The sequence below is a fragment of the Manacus candei genome, unplaced genomic scaffold, assembly GCF_025592945.1.
Source record: "Manacus candei isolate 608988 ecotype Guabito, Panama unplaced genomic scaffold, ASM2559294v1 h1tg000056l, whole genome shotgun sequence".
Classification (NCBI taxonomy): Eukaryota; Metazoa; Chordata; class Aves; order Passeriformes; family Pipridae; genus Manacus; species Manacus candei.
In genome coordinates, this window is record NW_026138104.1 from 3,456,661 (window position 1) to 3,479,518 (window position 22,858).

The following is a 22,858-nucleotide window of genomic DNA, read 5'->3' on the forward strand; positions in this document are numbered from 1 at the left end:
GCCCAGCCCGCCGCTCTCGCCGCCGCCCTCGCTTCTGCCCCACTTCCCAGCGCGTCCGGAAGCCGCGCGGGGCGGGGCGGGCGCAGGGGTGGGAGCGGAGAGAGGCCCGACCGCCTCCTGCGCTCCGGGGGCCCTGGGGTGGGGTGTAAATAAAAGAACAATTTTAAGTTGGCAGGAGCTGTCGACTTCCTCGAAGGAGGGGAGGCCCTGCAGAGAGACCTCGACAAATCGGAGGGTTGGGCAGTCAGCAACCGTGTGAAGCTTAACATGGGCAAGTGCCGGATTCTGCCCCTGGGATGAGGAAACCCTGGTTGTGAGTATAGACTGGGGAACGAGAGGCTGGAGACCTGGGGATCCTGGTCGATGGCAAGTTGAACGTGAGTCAGCAGTGCCCTGGCAGCCAGGAGGGTCAACTGTGTCCTGAGGGCATCAGGTAAAGCATCGCCAGCCGGTCAAGGGAGGGGATTGTCCTGCTTTGCTCTGCACTGGTGCGGCCTCACCTTGAGTACTGTGTGTGCAGTTTTGGGCACGACAATATAAGAAAGATATTAAGCTGTTAGAGAGTGTCCAAAGGAGGGCAATGAAGATGGTGAAGGGCCTTGAGGGGAAGCCGTATGAGGAGCAGCTGAGGTCACTTGGTTTGTTCAGCCTGGAGAAGAGGAGACTGAGGGGAGACCTCATTGCAGTTACAACTTCCTTGTTAGGGGAAGAGGAGAGGCAGACACTCATCTCTTCTCTGTGGTGACCAGTCACAGGACCTGAGGGAATGGCCTGAAATTGTGTCAGGGGAGGTTTAGGTTGGATCTTAGAAAGCGGTTCTTCACCCAGAAGGTGTTTGGGCACTGGAACAGGTTCCCCAGGGAAGTGGTCACAGCACCAAGCCTGACAGAGTTCAAGAAGCACTTAGACAATGCTCTCAGGCACATGGTGTGATTCTTGGGATGGTCCTGTGTAGGGCCAAGACTTGGACTTCAATGATTCTTGTGGGTCCCTTCCAACTCAGGATATTCTATGATTTGTGACATGTGGGGAAAGCACAGCTGGGGCTGTCCTGAGTGCATGGGCTCTTCCCAGCTGCTGTCCCTCATGGGCTCTGCTCTGAAGTCCAGTGGCATCCTTAGTTGGACTAAGCCCAGCTGCAAGCCCTGGCTGGCCCTGGGGGGCTCCTCGCCCAGGGTAGGTGGCCCAACTGCTTTGTGGGTGGGCAGTAGCTCAGGAATCTGCAAGGGTGTTTCTGTGGAGCAGGTCTGGGCTAGACTGATGGGTTTCTGTGCCACCTTTTAAAATGGTGTGTGGGAGAGAGGCTTGTGGGGTGTGACTTGCAGATTCATGGGAGCAGGATTAAGCAGAAACCGCCAGCAGTGAGAGTGGGTGGCATTTGGAGAAGTTGTCACATCATGGAGCAAATATTTCACCACATGGTGAAGCACCACTTATGCTGGGAAAGACCTGTGAGGCCCACAAAGTCCTACTTCCCATGGTTAATGAGGTGTCTGCTTTCAGAGATGCCTGCCCAGGTCTTGGGCTCACTGAAGGGGTCTCTGACACTTGCATGTGTACATGGGTGGTTTGTGCTGAAAAGCTATGGCTCGGCCTAGATCCATAAATTAAATATTTTCTGTGACATAACCTGCCATGCTTAGAACAAAAGTCATCATTGTCACTCAGAGCTAATGTGCACAAGGCTTTGTTGCTTGACTTCTTTCCTCTTTCCATCTGCAGCAGTGGCACCTTCAGTTTGCTTCTCTGTTACTACATACCTTTGCTGCCAAAATGACTTCCCATTGCCTACTGTTGTGGCTTAACCCTAGCCAGCAGCCAAGCACCACACAGCTGCTCATTCAATGAGTGGAATCAGGGAGAGAATCAGATGAAGTTAGAAAACTTATGGGCTGAGATAAAGACAGTTTAATAAGGAAAGCAAAAGCCGCACACACAAGCAAAGCAAAACAAGGAATTAATTCACTGCTTCCCATGGGCAGGCAGGTGTTCAGCCATCCCCAGGAAAGCAGGGCTCTGTCACCCATAACATTTACTTGGGAAAACAAATGCCATCACTCAAAATGCCCCCCCCCTTCCATCTTCTTCCCTCCCACTTTAGGTACTGAGCATGATGTCATATGGTATGAAATATCCCTTTGATCAAGTGGCGTCACCTGTCCTGGCTGTGCCTTCTCCCAACTTCCCACACACTCTCAGCTTTGTTACCAGTGTGGCAGTACAAAAAGCAGAAAAGGCCTTGGCTCTGTGGAATCCCTGCTTAGCAATAACAAAAGCATTTCTATATTATCAACACAAATCCAAACCACAGCCCTATACTAGCCACTGTGAAGAAAATTAACTCTACCCCAGCCAAAACCAGCACACCTATCTCACTCTTCTTTTCTGGGCCACTTTGTTCTGTCATCTCTTGCTATGTGCACTTATATGTAAAGGAGTTACTTTGTGGTTAATACACACAACAGATAGTCAAGATTAATGCCCTACTAAAGGAATGTTAACCACCTATGGAGTCTTTGCTAGTCGGATGGAAAAGGGTAAGCTTTCACTGCTCCCTGTGGCACATGCTTGATCACGGAGTCATAGAATCATTAAAATTGGAAAAGACCTCCAAGATAATCAAGTCCAGCCTTTGACCGAATACCACCATGCCCACTAGATTGTATCATAAAATGCCACATCTGCTCATTTTTTGAAGACTTCCAGAGATGGTGACTCCACCACTTCCCTGGGAGCCTCTTCCAATGCTTAACCACTCTTTCAATGAAGAAATTTTTCCTAATGTCCAGCCTGAACCTCCCTTGTGCAACTTGAGGCAATGTCCTCTTGTCCTATTGCTTGTTACTTGGGAGAAGAGACTGACCCCCACCTTGCTACAACCTCCTTTCAGGTAGTTGTAGAAAGTGATAAGGTCCCTCCTGAGCCTTCTTTTTTCCAAGCTAAACAACCTCAGTACCATCAGATGCTCCTCATAGGACTTATGTTCCAGATCCTTCACCAGCTTCATTGCCTTTCTCTGGACTCACTCCAGCACCTCAATGTCTTTCCTCTAGTGAGGGGCCCAAAACTGAACCCAGTATTTGAGTTGTGGCCTCACAAGTACTGAGAACAGAGCTATGATCCCTTCCCTAGTCCTGCTGGCCACACTAGGTCTGATACAAGCTAGGTTGCCATTGGCCCTTTTGGACACCTGGGCACACTGCTGGCTCGTATTCAGCTGGCTGTTGATGAGCAACCCCAGGTCCTTTTCCATCGGGCAGCTTTCCAGCCACTCTTCCCAAAGCCTGTAGCGGTGCATGGGGGGGTTGTGATCCAAGGGTGGGACTCAGCACTTTGCTGTATTGAACTTCACACCATTGGCCTCGTCCGATTGATCCAGCCTGTCCAGATCCCACCGTCCAGCAGATTGACAGTCCCACTCAACTGTGAATTTACTGAGGGTGCATTCGATCCCCTCATCCAGATTGTCTTCCACCTAATTTTTCCCTTGAGATGTTAATCATCTTTCCACATTGATGTTCTTCCTCTTGAGCTTCTTGCCTGGCCCAATCTCAGCATCCTTTATCTCCAGTTTTGTCTCTCTTATATTTCATGACTCGACTCTGTGGACTTCTTCATAGAGCTTTCTCTCAATTTAATGATTTCCTAAAAAATCTGAGCAAAGGTTATGCAATTGTGCCATAGCAGAACCAGGCTGACAGCAGAGACAGTAGGAAAGGAGGGGAGATTATATTGTCACACTCACTTTTAAAGCATCTACATAGTCTGTATGTTTGCAGTTTCAAAATCCTGGAAGGTCCGGTTAGTAAAATGGGGAATGCGTGTTGTGTTTTATTTTAATCATTTATTTCAACAGTTTTGTATTACTGATGGTGTGAGCATATCAGCTGCAAGTCTCCCACAAGTAAGTTTCTCTGTAATAATTTTCCACGTTTTTTCAAGCTTAAATAAAGGATGAGTAGACAGCTTTCTGGAGGACAGAATTTCAGTTGGTAATGACTTTTTTTTTTTCCAGCAGCAGCTTTTAGATGTTAGCAGTGACATTCACCTATTTGGAATATAATCTGCTAAAAATGTAGCCATGAGTTATATGTTGCTGGGAAAAATATGACCAGTGGAGAAAAAAGTTGAGTATGCTCCTTACTTTTACTTTTTCCATTAATTTATATTGTCTAGATATAATGATGAAAGATTGCCTTTGTCTTTATTTTTCAAAAAGCAAAGACCAGTATTTTCTTGAACTCAGGGTCTACTGAGATATGGTTTCCCACAGAATTTTTTCCTGTGGTTTATTAATTTTGCTGTCTTCTAAGTGGGAAATCACACCATTGCTTCTCGCTGAGTAGAAAAATTTCTAGGGATATAAGTACATAATCCTTAAAAACCTGTAATAAATATTATGATGTATGTAACGGATGTGTTTTCTCTCTAACTGGACACTTCTTTTCATGAACCTGTAATTTTCCAGAAAGCCTAAGTATATACCCCGAAAATACATATTTTTTAACTTTTTTAAATGATTGTGTGAGTAATGAATGTAACGAAACATGTATGATATGGTAATGTGCAAGGTATTTCCAGTGGTTGAAAAAAATTTCAACAGAAATTCGCAATGTTTAGGACACTGAGATACACTGGTATCCCTCAGCTGCACAAACTGCATTCCTCTTGTGAAGATAAAATCGGTAGAGAATGACATTGCCTAACTGTCCTACAGTCTGCCAGCTCTGTTATTGCAGGATTGCAGATACCAAGTTGTCGATGCCCTGACTTGTTAAGGCTTCTCAGATGCCTGCCTAGCTGTAGGCAATCCAGTGGCTTTGACAGCAGACTCTGTACCTACCAGTGAAGTGGATCATTTGACTCTCAGCTCACTATTCCACTTCTGCAGTTATTGGTGGGAGGTGAACAAATAGCTTAAATCTAAATTCTGTAAGTAGACTTGGTTCTACTTGCCATCTGGGGATATGATTGCTTTTTGCCTGGCTTCCAGAGTCTGCAGACAATGTATGCCTGAATGGGATGGGTCTAGGATGTAGGATTTACAAGTGCCTAGATACTGAGAAGCTTCTCTGGTCCTGGACTGCCCCACTGGCAAATACCACACTCTTGCCATTCACAAAGACTCATTCTACAGATTTCTAGACTGTATGCTATACAATATATTTTCCTTAGGGAAATATCAAAACAGCCCTATGCTGCAAGCACTTGGTGTTTCTTTACCTTTGGCTTTATGTTCCCTGCAGGATGGGGCTATTGGTCCATTTGTCTTAGCATCTGATCAGTGCAAAAGTAGTTTTGTTGTCGCTTGTGTTTTCAATTTTACTTCTCAATTAGTACTTTTTCACCTACATAAAGTGATGCCATGGCAATGAATAAAGCTAATGTAAAAGCTCATCATGCCCTGAAAGGCCATGTCTCCAAAGCATGTTTGAAAAATAATCAGAAATTTCTTTGCTATGCCACATCTGTGTCCATGTTTAATTCCACCGCATTAGAAGGATGTTGAGATACTGAAGTAAGTGCGGCAGGGTTCCCTGCAATTGTGACTGGGGTGGGTGGTGCACAAGGAGAGTCTGAGATAAAGGGTTTTGTCTTAAGAGGGGAGTGCTAAATGAGGATGTCTTCACCTACCTAATGAAACAATATGCAGAGGATGGACAGAGCCAGACTCTTCTTGGATGTACTCAGCAAAAAGACAAACGACTTGCAGATACAAGTCACAACAAGGAATTAGAAAGAAAAATATCCTCACTATGAGTGTGATTGAACAGTGGAACATAGTTACCTAGGGAGGTTATGGAATCTCCATTCTTGGAGATACTCAACACCTAACGAGACAGGACTTGGACTATATGATCTTTAGAGGTCTCTTTCAACCAAAATTACTCTGTGATTTAACTGGTAGTTCTTAATCTTTTATACAGCACTTTATAGAACTAGAATTTTATTTTCATTATATTTTAAATGTAAAGAGAATAAAAACCAGGAAATACTTTCTTAAAATACAGGTTGGCATTTTTTTTTCTCACACTGAACCATTTCTTTGCCAATAGTTCTAGAAAGAAACATTGTTTTTGACTGTGAACATTCTAAAGCAGATTTGTCAGCCATTAATTCATCAGATCACACATCTAACTTAAAATTTATAGTTAATAAAATAAAAGCTTGTTTATGCAGAAGAATTCTTATGTATCCTGTCCTCACTGTAATAGGGTCGGAGGTAGATCTTAGGTTTAAGGCCAATAGGTGGAAGTAGAGGAAAATATAAAGACAATTTGGAAATAATCCATTTTTTTAAAACTGTTGCCTTGTAAAAAATGAGAGAAATAAAAATAGACCTTTTCCTAACCAGATATGTTATTTCAAATAAATCCAGATTCAGCTGAATGTACTCCAAAGAAGATTCATCGTGGCTAGGCTTCACGAATGAAGATTTGGGAAGGACTCTATCCACACTTGCTACAAGCATGCTGGTGGCTAAAAAGGCCAATATGAGATAGACATGTCCGATTGCAAAAGGCACAGCAGAAAGATTCCTTAGGTGGTATTGACAGGACATGGTTCTTTCTGTGTTGTCTTTTCTCCTCAAGAGTGATCCTGTGTGCATTCTCAAAAGAAGCAGCAGTGTTGCAAATAGTGTGTCTCCAGACCTCCCGATTGGAGGCCAGAGTAGACCAGTTATGATGATTAATATGGCCAAGGTTGAGATGTTGTTTCAGGGAGTCCTTGTATCTCCTCTTTGGGGCTCCTCTCATGCGGCAGCTGGTGGCAAGTTCACCATAAAGCAAGACCTTAGGGAGGTGGTGGTCCTTCATCCTGGAGACATGTCCTGCCCAACACAGCTGTGTTCTCAGCAACATGGCCTCAATGCTTGTAACTGCTGCCTGTTCAAGAACAGCCATTAATCTGACCAGTGGATGTTTAGGATTGTATGGAGGCAGCATTGATGGAAGCATTCTAAGAGTCGCAGGTGGTGGCGGTAGATGACCCATGATTCAGACCCATATAAAAGAGTAGACAGCACAATGGCTCTGTAAACACTGATCTTTGTACTTTTCTTCAGTTGTTTATTACACCAAACTCTTTTATGGAGTTTTCCAAAAGCTCTATATACCTTTGCTAACCTGTTGTCTATCTCTCCGTCAGTCTTACCATCCTAGGTAATTAAATTGCTGGACTGATTTGAGCTCTGATTGGCCAATGGTGATATGGGGATGATGGAAGACTTCCTGAGGTGCTGGTTGATAGAAAACTGACTTCCAGCCCAAAATGCTCAGCAGTGTCTGCAAAGCAGGATGTTAAATGCTGCAGAGCTGCTTCTGTGTGGGCGATGAGGGCAGCATCGTCAGTGTAAAGCAGCTCCTGGACAAGATGATTTAAGGTCTTAGTGTGGGCCTTCAGTCACCTTAGGTTGAAAAGGCTTCCATCAGTACGGTATCGAATGTAGATACCGTCCTGATCCTCGAGGTCTGCAGTGGCCCTTTGGAGCATCATGCTGAAAAAGACTGTGAATAGGGTTGGTGTGAGAACGCAGCCTTGTTTCACACCACTGGTTATTACAAAGGGCTCAGAAAGTGCATTGCCATATCTGACCTGGCTGCGCTGATCCGCATGGAGTGAGATGATCATTTTAAGGAACTTGGGGGGGACATCCTAAATGTTCCAAAATCTACCATAGACCTTTTCTGCTCACAGTATCGAAAGCCTTGGTGAGGTCAGCAAAGGTTACGTAGAGACCTTTGTTCTGTTCCCTACATTTCTCTTGCAGTTGTCTGAGAACAAATACAATGTCTGTGGTACTCCCGTTGGTTCTGAAACCACATTGGCTTTCAGGTAGAAGTTCTTCTCTATAGCAGGTATTAGTCTGTTCAAAAGTATTCTTGCCAGGATTTTACCAGCAATGGAGAGCAGAGTAATACCTCTGTAATTTGAACAGTCTGATTTATCTCCTTTCTTCTTATACAAGGTGATGATGATTGCATCACGAAGGTTTGATGGTAGTTCACCTAGTTCCCAAGAAGATTATTTATTCATGTAGTAATTCTTTCTTCTGTACAGCCTTTTTTTTTCCTGAATGAAGATTAGATAAGATGAATGTATCTTTAAGCCAGTAAGACAGACTCTGCAGGTTCTTTGTTTCAGGAGGAGTTGTAAAATAATTCTTAAGGGCAAATTACTCCATTAGGTTGGCACAGTAGTGTCTTTTACATCCAAACCTTGGGGCTGTATATGTAATATCAACATGCACCTGTCCATCTGGATTAAGTGGGTCAAAGCTTGCAAAAAGGTCATAAAAGGCTTCTTTCCTTTTTAGCAGGAGGATGGTGAGACTGTATAGGGGCAGCTGACTGATGTTGGTGAAAACCAAACTACAGGATAAGTATTAGTTTTCAGCTTGATAACAATGTGCTCTTACTACAGAGATACGTAGTTGCTAGTGCTAATAAAAACATGGGGGTAAGAATGCTATGCTCTGAGGAGCTGGGAAGGGAGAGATTATCTCCTTCATTATCAGCAAGATTAGACAAAGCTGATAACAAATCTGCATCTAAGTTACGTTTTTGTCTAAGTTATGTTCTGTCTGAACTGCAGAATTTCTCCGCACCCCATACTTGCCTTCCCCACAACAGCTTTCTTTGCAGCAAAGGCAATAATCAATTTGGAATATGGTTTTACTCCTGTTGTCATCAAATACTCCTGTAAGTCATGCTATGACTAAGAAATCTGGCCCCGTTACTGATTTTTTACAGGATTCTTTTATTTGTTTCCATTCCTTATTAGCATATTTCTGCTTGTGTGAGATAAAAAAACACTTGGAATGGTTTTCCTGGAGTCCTTGCTGCTGAATTTCCTCTTCTGATGGGGAGCCAATAGGTGTGGACACAGGAATTGAGTTCCAGCTGATGGGGCAATATCACCCATAGGATGCTGGATAGCCAGTAATGAATGCAGAACTTTCAGATTGAAAGCGATAGAGTTGGTTGTGAGAAGGCATGAGGATTGCACTATCATCTCACAAAAATATTTGTGTTTAAAAGGGTGTGGCCCTGTGAAGCCTTGCAGCTACTGCTTGTCAGTGGGTAATCAACTTGAAATGGCCAAGTCCACTGAATACTTTCTGTACCACTGCATTATGAGGCTAAACCTTGATATCTGTAAGCCTCATGCCTATTTTAGTCATGTCCTTATTTCTTGTAGAGGGGAAGTGGAGTGTGCATGTTATCATCCCACTGCAAGATCTGGATTGCTGTGGTAAAAGTGTAGTGCCAGCGTTCTCTGTGCTACATGTACCTTCTATGCACAGGATATGAAAGGAGCAGATTCCTGTTATCTGTGGCCTTTATGCCTTTCTGTCTAAGCAGGTTCTCTCTCTACCCTACTAGGTTTCCTAATGTTTGTGTATTTTATTCTTGTAAGTCCTGATACTACCTCACTTACCATTACTTTTAGGAAAGCAAAACTCTCTCTTTTGTAACCTGCTATGTCCTTTCACTTTCCCTCCCGCTCTTGTAATTTTGACTGGTCACCCACCATTTAAAATGGCAGTCCAGGACCCAAGAGCAGCACTGGTGGGAGATGGAGGGATTTCCTGCTGAAGCTGCTGTTTCTCCAGAGTAGCAGTTCTGCAAGTTCTCCAGATTCTTGTCAGTTTGGCATCAAGAGTTGCTGACAGGGACAACATCTGCACCTGTGAAGGAAAGGAAAACAAGCCTTGTCTGGTTTAGAGCACGCAAAGATACAATGCACTGTTCAGTTGCTTATGGTCATCCTCCCCCTTTTTTCCAGGACATACTTTTGTGCATGGTGATGGAAGTAAATGGGATAAACCCATTTTTTGCCCTAATTTATGTGGCAGATAGAGTGGGTCAAACTCTGAATGACACACACGTTCTCATCAAATTAGCACTGCTATTCACTTTCAGTGGCTGAGTGTTGACAGCTTATGTGACTCTGTTTTACAGACAGACAGAGAGAGAAGGAGGGAGCGTTTGTACAACTGACCATGTCACGTGCTCTTGTTCTAGGTATTGAAATTTGCATCCCAGCCTTGAGTGTTTTAGGTGTCTTTTCTGACTGAAAGAATCTCTGTAGAGTGAGCTTTGTCCTAAAGCTGTAAATGAGTCTCCAAAATTAGAGACTAAAATTTGGGTTCTAAGCTGTGTGATGTATCTGAGCCAATAGTATATGGAGTTTTTTGTTTTTTATCATTTTATATGCCTGACCCTGTTCCTATGGGAAGTTGTTACTGACCAGCAGTTTGCATTGCTAACACTGTCGCACTCTACATTAATGGTGACTTCTGCAGAGTGCCTAGACAGGGAGCATCTGAGCCCCCTTAGGTAGAAGTTTAAAGACTGCAATGTGGGCTGAGCAGCTGAGAGTATGAGAGAGTCTGTTTCCTGCCCAAATTTATTTGAAGGTTCATTGTTAGCATTTTGATTCTTATAAAATCTGGCTTTTTGAACTCAGACACCATTCCCCTGGTTATAGAGTTTGCTGCAAGGAGAAAGACTAGGCAGTTCTCCTCTAGGAAGCTGGGATCCTGCCATGGTGCATTTTTGTGTCTGCAACTGACCACATGGCAGGAACAGGGGCAAATTGGTCTTGGTAGAGTTTTGTTCTTTCTAAGAAGCAATTTTTTTGGTTGGACCATTGAAGCAGTTCTGTCAGTTACTATGATGCACATAGTAGCTCAGCTCATGTTTGTCTTCTACTGACACAGCAACAGAGATTTCCACTCTGTTTTCTGTTATTTCCTATGGCCAGGCCTGTATATAAACTGACTATTTTTATGTAACTTTCACACTTTATTTCTCTTTGCAAGACTGAAAGTCAGATTTTCTACTGTATTCTAGTCCCTCCAGACTTCCTGTTTTCTCTGACTACCTTTGAATTTTATTTTCTTTCTTGGTCAGCAGACCTTAGCAGACTGACCTCAGTGCATGTTCTGTGTATTGCATACAATAATACAAAAGGCCTCTGTATTTGTTACATTAAACGAGTTCTCTATTAGCAAGACTATTTTGCAGCATTGCAACTTGCTGGCTTTTTTCACACACATACAGACTCATTCCTGCATCAAACTAATAGGTGCATGGTGCTGGAAGTATTCACCAAGCCATGACATATACATGTTCTAGAACCACTGTAATAACCTGAATGTCCACCTTAAAGCAGGCAGCTTTTCTGGAGCTGTTCCAGAGTCTGATGGGTACAATGGTTAAAAATCTTATTTCTAGCCATGACTAGAACATGAACAGTAACCATTTTTTGGAATGTCCTCGCTTCCCTCAGCCTCATCTTCCAGTGTATTTGTAAAAGGTTATGTATTCTCTTTCATAAGTTTTCTTTTCTAGCCACACCTTGCATCAGATCTGGTTTGAACTCACCTTTCTTGAAGAAACTTAACAACACTTCCAAGTGAGATCTCTTCAGTACTCTAGTGTCACTCATGTTTCCAAATATCTCCATGAGATCCTATTAATGCATCTCTAAATTGAGTCTTCTCTTCTGCAAAATCCACTGTTCCCTCCATAATTCATCTGCATGGCTTCTATTGCTTGTGTGTAATCCTCTGAGGTCATACTTAAGAGTAATAATAAGTTGGGATTCATTTGACTGTCTCTGTCTCAAGACTTTCATAGAGATGAGGGTTACTCCTGCTTTCCTTTGGATGGCATGAGATCTGCTTAATTTCATGTCTCTTCATATAAGCAGCTAATGGTCATTTTTAAGAGAAAGATCTAAGTGCATCCTTACTTTTATCCTTTGAAGTTGATTGACTAGAAAATGAAGTATAGTTGCAGTAAAGGTGCTAAAGCTGTGCAGATTTGTTAAAATAATAAATAATGAAAGACAATAAATAATCACTGAGGAGAAAACAAATTACATTGCTCACAGTACATATAATCCAATGTATTTCACAACTGTCAGTAATAGATGTCAACTTTTATTAAGCAACATACACAACATGGTTCTTTAAATGCTAGGTGTGCAACTGAGAAACACATGCTTCTTTGTTATTTTACTTCAGGGATCTATATGTGCTCAAAATGAGTCTCATTAAATCACTATTGGTGAATTGCAACTCCCCAAGCAATGTTTCTGTTCTTAAACAAGAATTACCTTGGTGAGTTTTCAACATTAATAACTACTGGATAAAAATCTACTCTTGCACTATATCTTTATGATTTCTGAAACAGTTATACTTTCCTGACTTACCATTACATCCATTTGTATTTCTGTTGTAGTCCAAAAGAGACTGAAAATTACCATAAAACAACAGCTAAGAAAGCTTTAAATGAGGAACTTCTGAGGAGCATTCAAGAGTCTGAGAGGGAGATTAATCAGTGGAGCCATAGTCTGCCATCTGTGACACGTGGAAGCCAAGTCGGCATGGCCACTAAGAGGTAGGTTCTGGATCTGCTTTGTACCAGAAGGAAGGAGGGGTGGAACAATATTACAGGACAGAGTGGTAAAAGAAACCCCTCCTTACCCTTCAAGTTGCCCTCTAAGATACCCTGACAGAACAGGTACAAGGCCCTTGTACAAAGTCTTGCCAAGGTCAGAGAGATCAACCTCTTGCAACAAAACTTGCATTAAGACGTGCGTCAGGAAGAAACAGTGGTGAGTTATGGGCACTGGTGACTCCCTCTGTATGGAATGGAAGCACTCATTTGCAGACCAGACCCTCTTTTCAGAGAAGTTTGCTGCTTCCCTGGGGCCCAAATTAGGGATGTCACCACAAAACTGAACAGCCTAATACAACCTTCATACTATTATTTATTCCTGCTCTTTCACACGCATACAAATGGTGTCACGATAAAAAGAGCCCTGGAAAGAATGCTAAAAAATTCCAGAGCACAGGCGATGTTTTCCTCAGTCCTCCCAGTAATGGAAGGAGACTTTGGAAGAAACAGGTGAGCCCAGAATATCAATACCTGACTCCAGGACTACGGCCTTCACCATAACTTTGGACATCACCCCTGCAGAAAGCAATCTGGGGGTGCTGGCTGCCAGCAGGCTCACTGTGAGTCAGCAGTGTGCCCAGGCAGCCAGGAAAGCAAACTGCATCCTGGGGTTTGTGCATCAAACACATCACCAAAGGCAACAAAGCTGGTGAAAGTGCTGGAAGGAATGTCCTCTGAGGAGTGGCTGAGGACTTTGGGCTTGTCTGCTTTGCAGAAAAGGAGGCTAAGAGGCCTCATTGCTTTCTACAGCTTCCTGAAGAGGGGAAGCAGAGAGGGAGGTGCTGAGCTCTGGTCTCTGGTATCCAGTGACAGGACGTTTGGGAATGGTTCAAAGCTGTGCCAGGGGAGGTTTAGATTGTACAGGCTTCCTAGAAGGATGGTTGATGCCCCCAGCCTGTCAGTGTTTAAGAGGGTTTGGGACAATCCCTAATAACATGCTTTAACTTGGTCAGCCCTGAATTGGTCAGGCAGTTGGATGAGGTGACCATTTTAAGTCCCTTCCAACTGAAACATTCTAGTCTACTCTGTGTACTAGTGCTGAGTTGACAAATCAGTTCTGTGAAGCCCTTTTTTACCTTCAACCTTGGAAAGGCCAAGCATAATTTTGGATAAAAGTGGCATCTCCTGGAACTACTTAATTTGTAAAAATTTTCATTTTTTATATGAAACCCAATAAATTTTCTAGTCCTTTGACACAAAGAATTAGAAGGCAAACAAAACCAAGTAACACATACAATTCTTCATTTCATTATTTTTAAGGAAATAGCCTGCTATTTGATTAATGCTGTACTTTCAAAATCTTATTCTTAACCTCTTTTATTTTCAGCCTTAGTTAGGAAATAATTGTTTCCAGTAGTATTTTATTACTTTTAGGAATATTATTAGTGAGCCTGATGTTTATAACAGCTGGCTTTTGTAACATTAACATCGAGTGTCAGATTATTTTGTTGGCACAATTTGAGGTAGGAGTAAATAAAGTGTCTTAGGTGCTTTATTACAAATTGTAACTTATAATCAAATGCCTCTGCTACTAGATATATCATATGGAGAAGCAGTATTGAGCACAGCAGCACAGGTCAGGACTAGCCAATATAAGATGCTTTAAATCGTGCACCTTCAAAGCATAGGTGTCCCTCATTGTACTCCATAGCTCAGTTGGTTAGAGCACGGTGCTAATAACACCAAGGTTGTGGGTTTGATCCCCATATGGGCCATTCACTTAAAGAGTTGGACTTGATCCATCTGGTTCCTTTGCAATGCAGAATATACTATAAAACCTGTGAGTTACAACGTAAAAGTACTGTGAGTTTGTACTTTTGCCTTTTAGAAGTGGCAGCTGCAGAGCATGGGACCAGACCTCGATGCAGAGCCTGCAGCCACAAGGGTTGATTTAAGGTTCTCCAGGAAAGCAGAAATCAGAAATGAGTAGAAGACTGCAGCCCTTGTTTGGGAAAGGAGCAGTGCTTAATGACTGGCTGGTCAAAAGGTGGGCTTTTCTCTTAACACCGTAGATTTTTCAGTTTCCTAGATATGATGAAGAGAAATGTGTAAGAATTAAGAACAGTGTGAAAACCACTAAGTAGTCCAGCCTACATGTCCAAGTTAAGCATCAGAACCCATTTTGGCACTCAGGTTCCTTAGTTTTTATCACCGTTTGTGAATATTTTTATTTTATTGTCACTGATACTCTTGGTAGAGTAACATTAAAAAGAAAAAGGTGGGAAGGAAGCCAATCTTCCTGGTATTACAAATGCAGTTACAAAATAGACTGATGCTTTTAGGTTACTGATAGCATCTGGTCACCAGGAGCATAACGTGGTAGCTCACATGAAATCAGGATACGTAACCACAGCGTGTAGTTCATGAAATGCTGTCTTTCAGCTTGCAGAAATTGCAACTGGCCTAATAACCAAATGCAATGTTTTAATCAAATCAGGTGGTGGTCTCCTACATGAGCATTTTCAGAACCCTATAAAACTCTGCAGCCGAGGTGTGAGTGCTGTACTTCTGGATACAGTTCTTAAAAAAGGCAGGCTTTTCTGTCAGCGAGGCTGTGGGCCTCCATGTATTGAAAGTGCTACAACTTCTGTCATGGGCATGCCAACCTGTGTGTTTTAAATCACTGGGATTAATGAGGTGTGTCTTCCTTATTTTTCTGCCAAATTCCGTGTGTCACATCTAACACGTGATGTTTCTGCCTTCTGGGATGCTGTGTGCCTCAATCCTGCCCTTTTTTGGGTGTGAGCTCCTCCCCTGGAGTCTAGAAAAGACTTAAAAGCAGATGGTTGTGCAGCTTCTTGCTGTGCACGGCAGAGAAGGGGATCCACCCTCGGGCTGTCATTTCCTGGCACTGGTGGTCTTCCCAACTGTTCAGGTATTTGTATCTAAAATAAGCTGGATGGTGATGGGGTAAATCTGTATGAGTATAAAGTGGGAAAGTTTCTCAGTGACTGGGGATGTATCTTTTAATAATCTAAGGACTTTGACTAACTGTGCTTCTTTATCATGCTTGAAATTTTTATATTGCCTTTGGAATAGTTTGAGAAGAGATTCTTCTTTTGCTATTTGACTGTCAAGTTAAAACATTGGCTTCAGAAATGTTTGAGGTTTTGTGCCTTTTTGTGGAAGAAGTGACTATGTAAATGGAACTAACTGTACTGAAGCTCAATGAATCCTTCAGAGGAATTATGCCTTCTGCAGCACTGGTTCCACTATCCTTCAGCTACTTTTAAGCTCACATTGTCTGTCCCGTGATTTTTGATACACTTTTTTTTCTTTTGCTTGCTCTTATTGTTTCTTTGAAGTGATTCTTTAACAAACGTTGACAAACTTTTCAGTTTAAACACTTGGAAATCAAGCAACTGCCACAGCAACATTTGCATCAGTTTTCTTCTGCCTTGCTTATGTTATGTAGTTTTAAGGTCTGGATTGCTGCTTATTCTGATCTGGTTGCATTTCTGAAACTTTTTGTAGAGAGAAAAAAGACCGTGTAGGCACATGTGTATTTTATGGTGAATCAGCCTTTGCACACACTAAGCTGCCTTCAAGGCAAGAGATAACACCCTTAGTGATTTGCAGCATTTTAGAAATGGAATTTTGCTGCTTGGTATCCCCTAATTACTATTTTTTTCAATCTTTTTAACAAGAACATGGGAGTTTATCCTAATGGTTGCATTTTATAAAAATTATTTATCAGTATATTTCTAATGAATTTATCTCCACCAGGTATTTCTGTCGCACATGCTGTTCCCAGGTTCTTTCAACAGAACATGAAAATTGGGAAAGAAGTATAGAAATGGTTGAGAATTGCTTTTTTCTTCAGACAATAAAGACAGTATCTGATGTTAGAGACAATGAACTTGGCATCTTCAATGCTATTCTTCCTTCTCGGGAAGAAGGAAGGAGTACTTATAAATCTTGCTTTAGCTGTTACTTTTATGAGTCACTAAGTGAAAATACTAAAGCTGCTGTGATAAAGCTGAATGTGGCTCTGGTCACTCCACCATCTTAAAAGAAAATAACAAAACTAGTAGTCCAGAGATGGCAGTGATGATGGTCATTAGTGCCATTGAGGAATACCTAAGCAAGCCAGGTCTTTTCATTCAGGAAGAAGAGCTGAGGGAGGGCAGAGGCGGTATGACAGAAAACCTTAAAACTGCTCAGTGGCAAACCCTGAGGGATGCACTATTCACTGTCTTTACTATTCTACCCTGTGTCCATCAAATGAATTTGTAGAAGTCAGATTAAAAACAAAAAAAGGACATCACTCTTTATGCATCAGACAGTAGAGCTGTGCAACTCATTGCAAGAGGATCTTGTAGATGCCACCTGTTCACAGGAATTTAAGGGGAAACTGGAAAAATACATGAAAGAGTAATTTATAGAATCATAGAATTAATTGGGTGGAAAAGACCTCTGAGATCATCAAGTCCAACCCTTGATCCAACACCAGAACACAGGAAACATTCATAGATGTTTCCTGTATATAAAGAAACTACATCCTGCTGTTCCCTAGACATCTATTTTACCACTGTGGTAGAGAGAATATTGAACTAGGTGGTCTTTATATTTTCTAGGTCTTTAGATAGACCTTATATTTTTGTGTATATTCTAAAAGCCTATTTTTTTAAATGGTCATCCTGAAATATCTTATCAATCTATTTTGCTGCTTGTAATGTTGTGGTTAGTGACTGAGAAAAAATTAACCAAGGGTATTGCTCAATACTATTCCACCATTGTTTGTAAAAGCAGAACTGGTTTACGCTGTTGCAGGAAGATTACCTCATATCTAACAAATTGTTGTAACACAAACAGTTCCGATGACAGAAAATATTGCAGGCTGTTGTTTCAATTTAGATTTAATTCAATCTAATTTTCCTATACCTGAAGAGTCCTGTTCTAGAATGAAATGTTATTTCCTTGTTTGTTTTAGTTTTTAGGAATGGAGAAGCTGATTGTTTGTGTGCACAAAAGGCAAAATGCTCTCTGTAGGCTGATTTGCTTTCCATGGGCTGGAGGTGGAACTTCTCTACTTGCTCAGTGGGGCAAACGGTTAAGCAACTCAATTGAAGGTTTGTCATTTTTGTAGTTAAAGCACAAGTCTGAAATACACAGTAGCCCAATTTTCTGAATGGAATATAATATTCTTGAGATAACTGGAATCTTTATCCAATGGGTCTTCTCCGGAAAGGATGGAACTAGCATTCATTAGGAACTAGCATTTCCATCAGGGTGCATTTTCTGTACCACCTTGCATCAAATTATATTTGACTAGGTTTAAAGGTTATATCCTCAGAGCTAAGTTCCACAAGACTATAGTATGGTTGACTGCTTCAGAAACTATTGGTATGATTCACAAACATAATACACTGTGTATTGCTAATATACCAGGGTAACGGTGAAGATATGAGAACCATTTTTAATGTTGAGAGGCTGCACAGAGTATCTGTTATCCATTGTTTGCACTTCTTGTATCAAAACTGAAGTTCAAACTATGAATTTATAACAGTGAAATGACATTATGTTAAAGTACAAAGTATTTCTCATTGCTCTCAAGCTGTATCAGCACTAAAAAAGATCCATTGCTTGAACTATTTGAAGAGGAACCAAGGCCATTTTACAGACCTTCCACAAAGAAAAAATAATTTTATATTTACGAGCACTGCCATTGCAGTTGTACCAGTCCTCTAAATGCTCATATGCTTTCTGGTAAGCAGTTGCCCAAGTCACATTAAATTTTTAAATTTTCCTTGAAACGGAAAAAAAAAAGAGAAAGAAATAAAAGAGGTTTTTTCCACTGGAACTACTTCCAACAAAGTTACTAAGAAAATAGCCTAGGAGCAACTGCAGACACAGATTAATAAAATCAGGGTGTAGCATGGTTTCTCAGAGATGGTTTCTGCAGAAAGAAAGTACAGAAGATGCAGACATTTCTGTACTGCTAGTATCGTATTAGGTAGTGGTTTATTCCGTCTATTCTAAAATACTTTGTGTCTGACCCATTACTTCCACATGAGTTCAGCAGTATGCATTACATCAAGGAGAGTTCAGAAAATCGACATTTTTTCTGATCTATTCATTTCTTACTTTCACTAAACAGCGAGAGGAAAATCCCCAATTTTGAAAGGAATATAATAAAAGTATGTAAAATGTCCTTCCAGATAAATATAAGTAAATATAAATATCCATCAATTTGTACTATGATTACACATTTTACTATGTGTAATGCTCAAGAGCCAACAAAGAAGAAAACAGGGATTGTACAATGCTAATATAGTTTAACTTTATAGTGCTGCCCTGGGAAGGATGTATTTCACACACCCCTTAACTTACTATTATTGAAATGAGTGAATTTGTGGTTGTTATTAACCTAATAGTAATAAAGTTGCTTTCAAACCTCAGCTGTAATCAAGACCTTGTGGATTCTGAGCCAAGGCACTTAACAATCAGATCAACTGGAGAATAAATCAGATCAATTTGTGAGTAAAGGAAGGAATGGAAACCTAATCTCTCATATGATTAAAACAGAGTAGTAGCAATAACAAATACATGGTTATCAACTGTAAGAAGGATTAATTTAAATAATCTGTATATTCTGCATAATAATTAAAAAACTGAATTAAAATTATTTTACTCTATCTATTTGAAATAACTATAATCCTTTTCTCTCACTTCCTCCACCTCTTCTGCAGTGTTCTGTGTAAGGTATCCTGGAAGAGAAACTCGTCTTAATGAGCCTTTTGCAAAAGACATGACAAGCATGGTTAATGAAGTTACAAGTGTTTTGTTAAAAGAACTTCAAGAAAAACCATTTGCATTTTTTGGTCACAGGTAAAAATATATACATTTTTAGATACCTCGGTGAAGGAGCTTCTATCTCTGAACTTGTTGAGTAGACAGTTACTTGTTTTTATATGCAAAAATTTTAGGAAAATACGCTTGTGCAAGATCTTTTGTCAAGTCATCCGAAAACATGCTGTTGCTCTAAAAGACTCTGGTTATTTATTTATTGCTTCAGGCACAACATCTGAATATACTGTGTTTCTGATAAATTATAATTTATTATGGCATTTATTTTTAATATTTGTGTCAGTTCTTGATCTGTATGAATGCAGGGGTTGAACCATTTGTGAAACACAGATTTTGAAGATTGCTTAGTCCAAAGTATTCAAAATAACTGTTCTTATTGCAAATTAAGGAGACTACTAAAAGAAAGATTAAGAAAAGGTTTGATTTGTAAAACTAGACTGTGTAGGAATACACTTCATGTCAATTAATGAATATCATTATAATTTATATGTCATATAGGGCTTCAGTAACTGTTCAAGATATCCAGTTAGCACTGAAATTCGAACTATGTTTAAATTTTCCAAGTTTTATGTATGTTTTTGCTTACTTTGCTTTATTTTCTCTTTTCACTACAGTTTTGGAGCTTACCTGAGTTTTGCAGTGGCACTACATTTGAAAGAAAAGTATGGACTAGAGCCGGTCCATCTTTTCGTGTCGGGGGCACATGCCCCAAATGTAAGTTGCAGAATCATTAACAATATGAAACAAAACAGTACATTAGCTATCAAGAGTAAAAATAACTTTTGACAGTATGGCATGAGAATTACTTTTAATACAAAATGAGCATTGCTTCAGAATCTATGGAGAAAAGTTTTTTCTTAGAGGAAATTAAATATGAGGTGGATGCAGAACTTTGCACTACATGATATTCACTGCTGCTAGCTGACCTTAGCCTCAGGAGAACAATCTCCTTGAGCTAATGCTACCTTTTTTGAATACTGTGTTATTTACTATGGCCTTTGGCTTAAAATTAAAAAAGTAATCAAACCAAAATACTAAGTGGCTCTCTCTTCTCTGTAACATGTGAAATAACTGTCTTAACCTAGTCTTTCATAAACCGCCTGCATCAGCCTTCAGTACATTTGTCCATTTATTTCTTTCCCTCATTCTTTGTTGGATTTTTAATCAGTTTCTTCTCAGGTTCTGCTGATTCTGCTAGTCTTTCTCAGGAAAACAGCAGTGAAGTGGCTTTTTCCCAGTCCTCCTGTCCTCAGTCAGCATTTGCTATTTCCGTTCTCTTTCTGGGGCTTCTTAGCAATCCTTCGTATGAGCTAGTGATTCATGGAAGCAATTGTTATTCCTGCAAATTTCCATAATCAGTTGGTCTCTTCAGTCCTACATTAGTCAGGTTTATGTCCACTGCTAGGCTTTTCTTTCTCTTAAACAGATTATTTTATTAGGTGCATTTCAATAGTAAGAGTCAAACTTGAACAAAATTGAATTAATGGTTATTTGTCTGTGGAAGTTTCAGACCTGGAAGATACTTGGCTCAGTCATAATTTACTAACCCTTTTCAAGAAGTGTTCTCTTTGGATGTTAAATTAATCAGCCATTGTATTTTGGAGATGAAGAATTATTGTACTTCTTACTAAAATGATTTTTAATGAAAAGATAATTTAAAGTATAATATATACAACACCTCATTTGTTTTATCTGGTACTGACAGTCTGAAGCAATTCTTCCAATCAAAAACATTTCTGTATCTGATGCAAAAGATGAAGAAGTTATTGAATATCTACAAACTGTAGGAGGAACTCCTTCTGTGCTTCTGCATAACGAAGACATTAGGAAAAATCTGCTGCTTACTTTTAAAGAAGACTTTAGAGTGTTTCAGACATTTTCGTAAGTTTTACAATTTTGTATTACATTTGTATTTTACATTTTTACTTCTGTCTGATCATGTCAGGTTTTTTCTTTTTTCATATTTTGTTCTCATTTCTGTTATAAAAAGACTATGAAACAGTAAACAGTTCTCTCCTTTGTGTGTTTTTCTATTTGTTTTCTAGTATTTAAGCCCTAGATGAAAACACTGCTTACTGTATCAATCACTGCAGCAGCAAACTGTTACTGCAGTAGTGAACGTGTCATGGTAGAATTACAGTTATACTGAGAATCCACAGTTAACAGCCACTAAAAGGGAATATTCTCTCATCTTTTATTGTTTTCTGAGGCTACTAATCTCAGCTGATCATGCTTCAGGATCACTGCATTCAGCCTCCTGATCCAAGATCCCCTAATCTAACCAGAAGCAAAGAGTCCCTGTGTTCTGGGCACCTTGAGAGCAACCAGCTTCTTCTGTCCTAACTGCTGTCCCCACTGGATGTTACATGACAGCCAACGTGGCTGAGTTGTTAAGGTTTCTCACCTTGGCAAAGACAACGATACTCTTGGATGTGGGACCCATTTTGGTCTTAGGAACCTGACACTGAAAGGCCCTGAAACATTAGAACTTGAATATAAGCAGGTAACATGATTGTTTATGGTAGGTGAGAATTTTTATTGCAGGCTGAAGCTCTTTTTCTCCCCTAACTATCAGGTCATTCTTTCTTTACAATTTTAGACCTAATTGCAGTAGGGCAAGGAGCTAAGAACCTTCCAGATGTGGTAATTTCTTCTGATGTTCTGCATAATCTAATTCCTGAAGTTTGTTAGATTTTGGACGAGAATGAAAAAGTTATTTTGTATGTGGAAGAAAATTCCAAATATGGGTATCTTATTGAATGTTTTAGGACTACTTTTTATGTTCACAGTTTTGAGAAGGCAGAAATGGATATCCCCTTCTCTTGTGATATTACCTGCTTTAATGGGGGTGATGATAAACCATATGATTTACAAGGTACTTTTCTTAAATGGTTTTCCTCTTATACTTACACATTTTCCTGCTGAATTGCATCTTCTAGAGTCTTTTATCTCCTTCTTAAATGAAACAAACCAACAGAGCAGTCTCAATGTTGATATAAGATTTAAAATAATTGTTAAATAATAATTTTGAAATAGTTATGTAAAATTGTCACAATCGTTGACATTTTTCTGACATATCTTTTTCAGGTTGGCAAGAACTAACAAGTGGAGATACATCCTTTTATGAGCTTCCTGGAGGTCACTTTTATCTGCTAGAGCCCTCTAATGAAATTTTCTTGACAAAACACATAACAAGATGCATAGAAAATGCTGGTCTATGACTATTTCCCTCAATTTTAATAGCAGAAGGTGTAATATTAGTCCACAGCACTTCATAAGTCATTATTTCTGCATGCAGTTATGCCTGAGTTGTTCTGTTCGTCCTCTGTAATCCTTTAAAAGGGGGAGTTTCCTGGGTTTTTCTGAAAATAAACATTGGCTTTGTCTTAAAAAAACAGGTTTCATCTTTTCCCTCTTCTCATCTTGCATGTGCACAAACTCTTCACTTCATTCCATAACCTCATTTGAAAAAAATGACAGCTATGTTATTTTACTTCTAGAGCTTCTGTTTGCCTGCTTCTGTAAAAATGCTAAATATAATTTAATACCCACAAAAATCCACAATTCTTACAGAA

The 22,858-nt window shown here is 40.3% G+C and overlaps 2 protein-coding genes across 13 annotated transcripts in view; one reads left to right on the forward strand and one right to left on the reverse strand.

The window, feature by feature from the left end:
• Positions 1-22,858, reverse strand: part of ITGA8 (integrin subunit alpha 8) — a 361,437-nt gene that overhangs the window by 31,111 nt on the left and 307,468 nt on the right. The window lies entirely within an intron of this gene.
• On the forward strand, positions 153-22,838 carry OLAH (oleoyl-ACP hydrolase). 12 transcript variants are annotated; one of them, XM_051802595.1, is made up of 10 exons: positions 153-433; positions 11,994-12,133; positions 12,255-12,417; positions 14,305-14,460; positions 17,407-17,545; positions 19,166-19,304; positions 19,898-19,997; positions 20,989-21,164; positions 22,073-22,158; positions 22,371-22,766. In XM_051802595.1, exons 5-10 carry the CDS (start codon positions 17,416-17,418, stop codon positions 22,502-22,504), a joined length of 765 nt encoding a protein of 254 aa, XP_051658555.1. In that variant the 5' UTR covers positions 153-433; positions 11,994-12,133; positions 12,255-12,417; positions 14,305-14,460; positions 17,407-17,415; the 3' UTR covers positions 22,505-22,766. The 12 variants fall into 12 exon arrangements, 11 of the variants coding, with proteins under 11 accessions (XP_051658555.1, XP_051658556.1, XP_051658558.1 ...); XM_051802596.1 differs by having other exon boundaries at positions 12,038-12,133; XM_051802598.1 differs by having other exon boundaries at positions 153-408.

Bases quoted from the DNA above. Each gene is read 5' to 3' on its own strand.
- OLAH (XM_051802593.1), top strand. From the start codon at position 15,256: ATGGTTGTGCAGCTTCTTGCTGTGCACGGCAGAGAAGGGGATCCACCC. The intron at 15,349-17,406 runs GTATTTGTATCT...TGTTTGTTTTAG, and splicing joins TGGTCTTCCCAACTGTTCAG to TTTTTAGGAATGGAGAAGCT. The intron at 22,159-22,370 runs GTACTTTTCTTA...TATCTTTTTCAG, and splicing joins TAAACCATATGATTTACAAG to GTTGGCAAGAACTAACAAGT.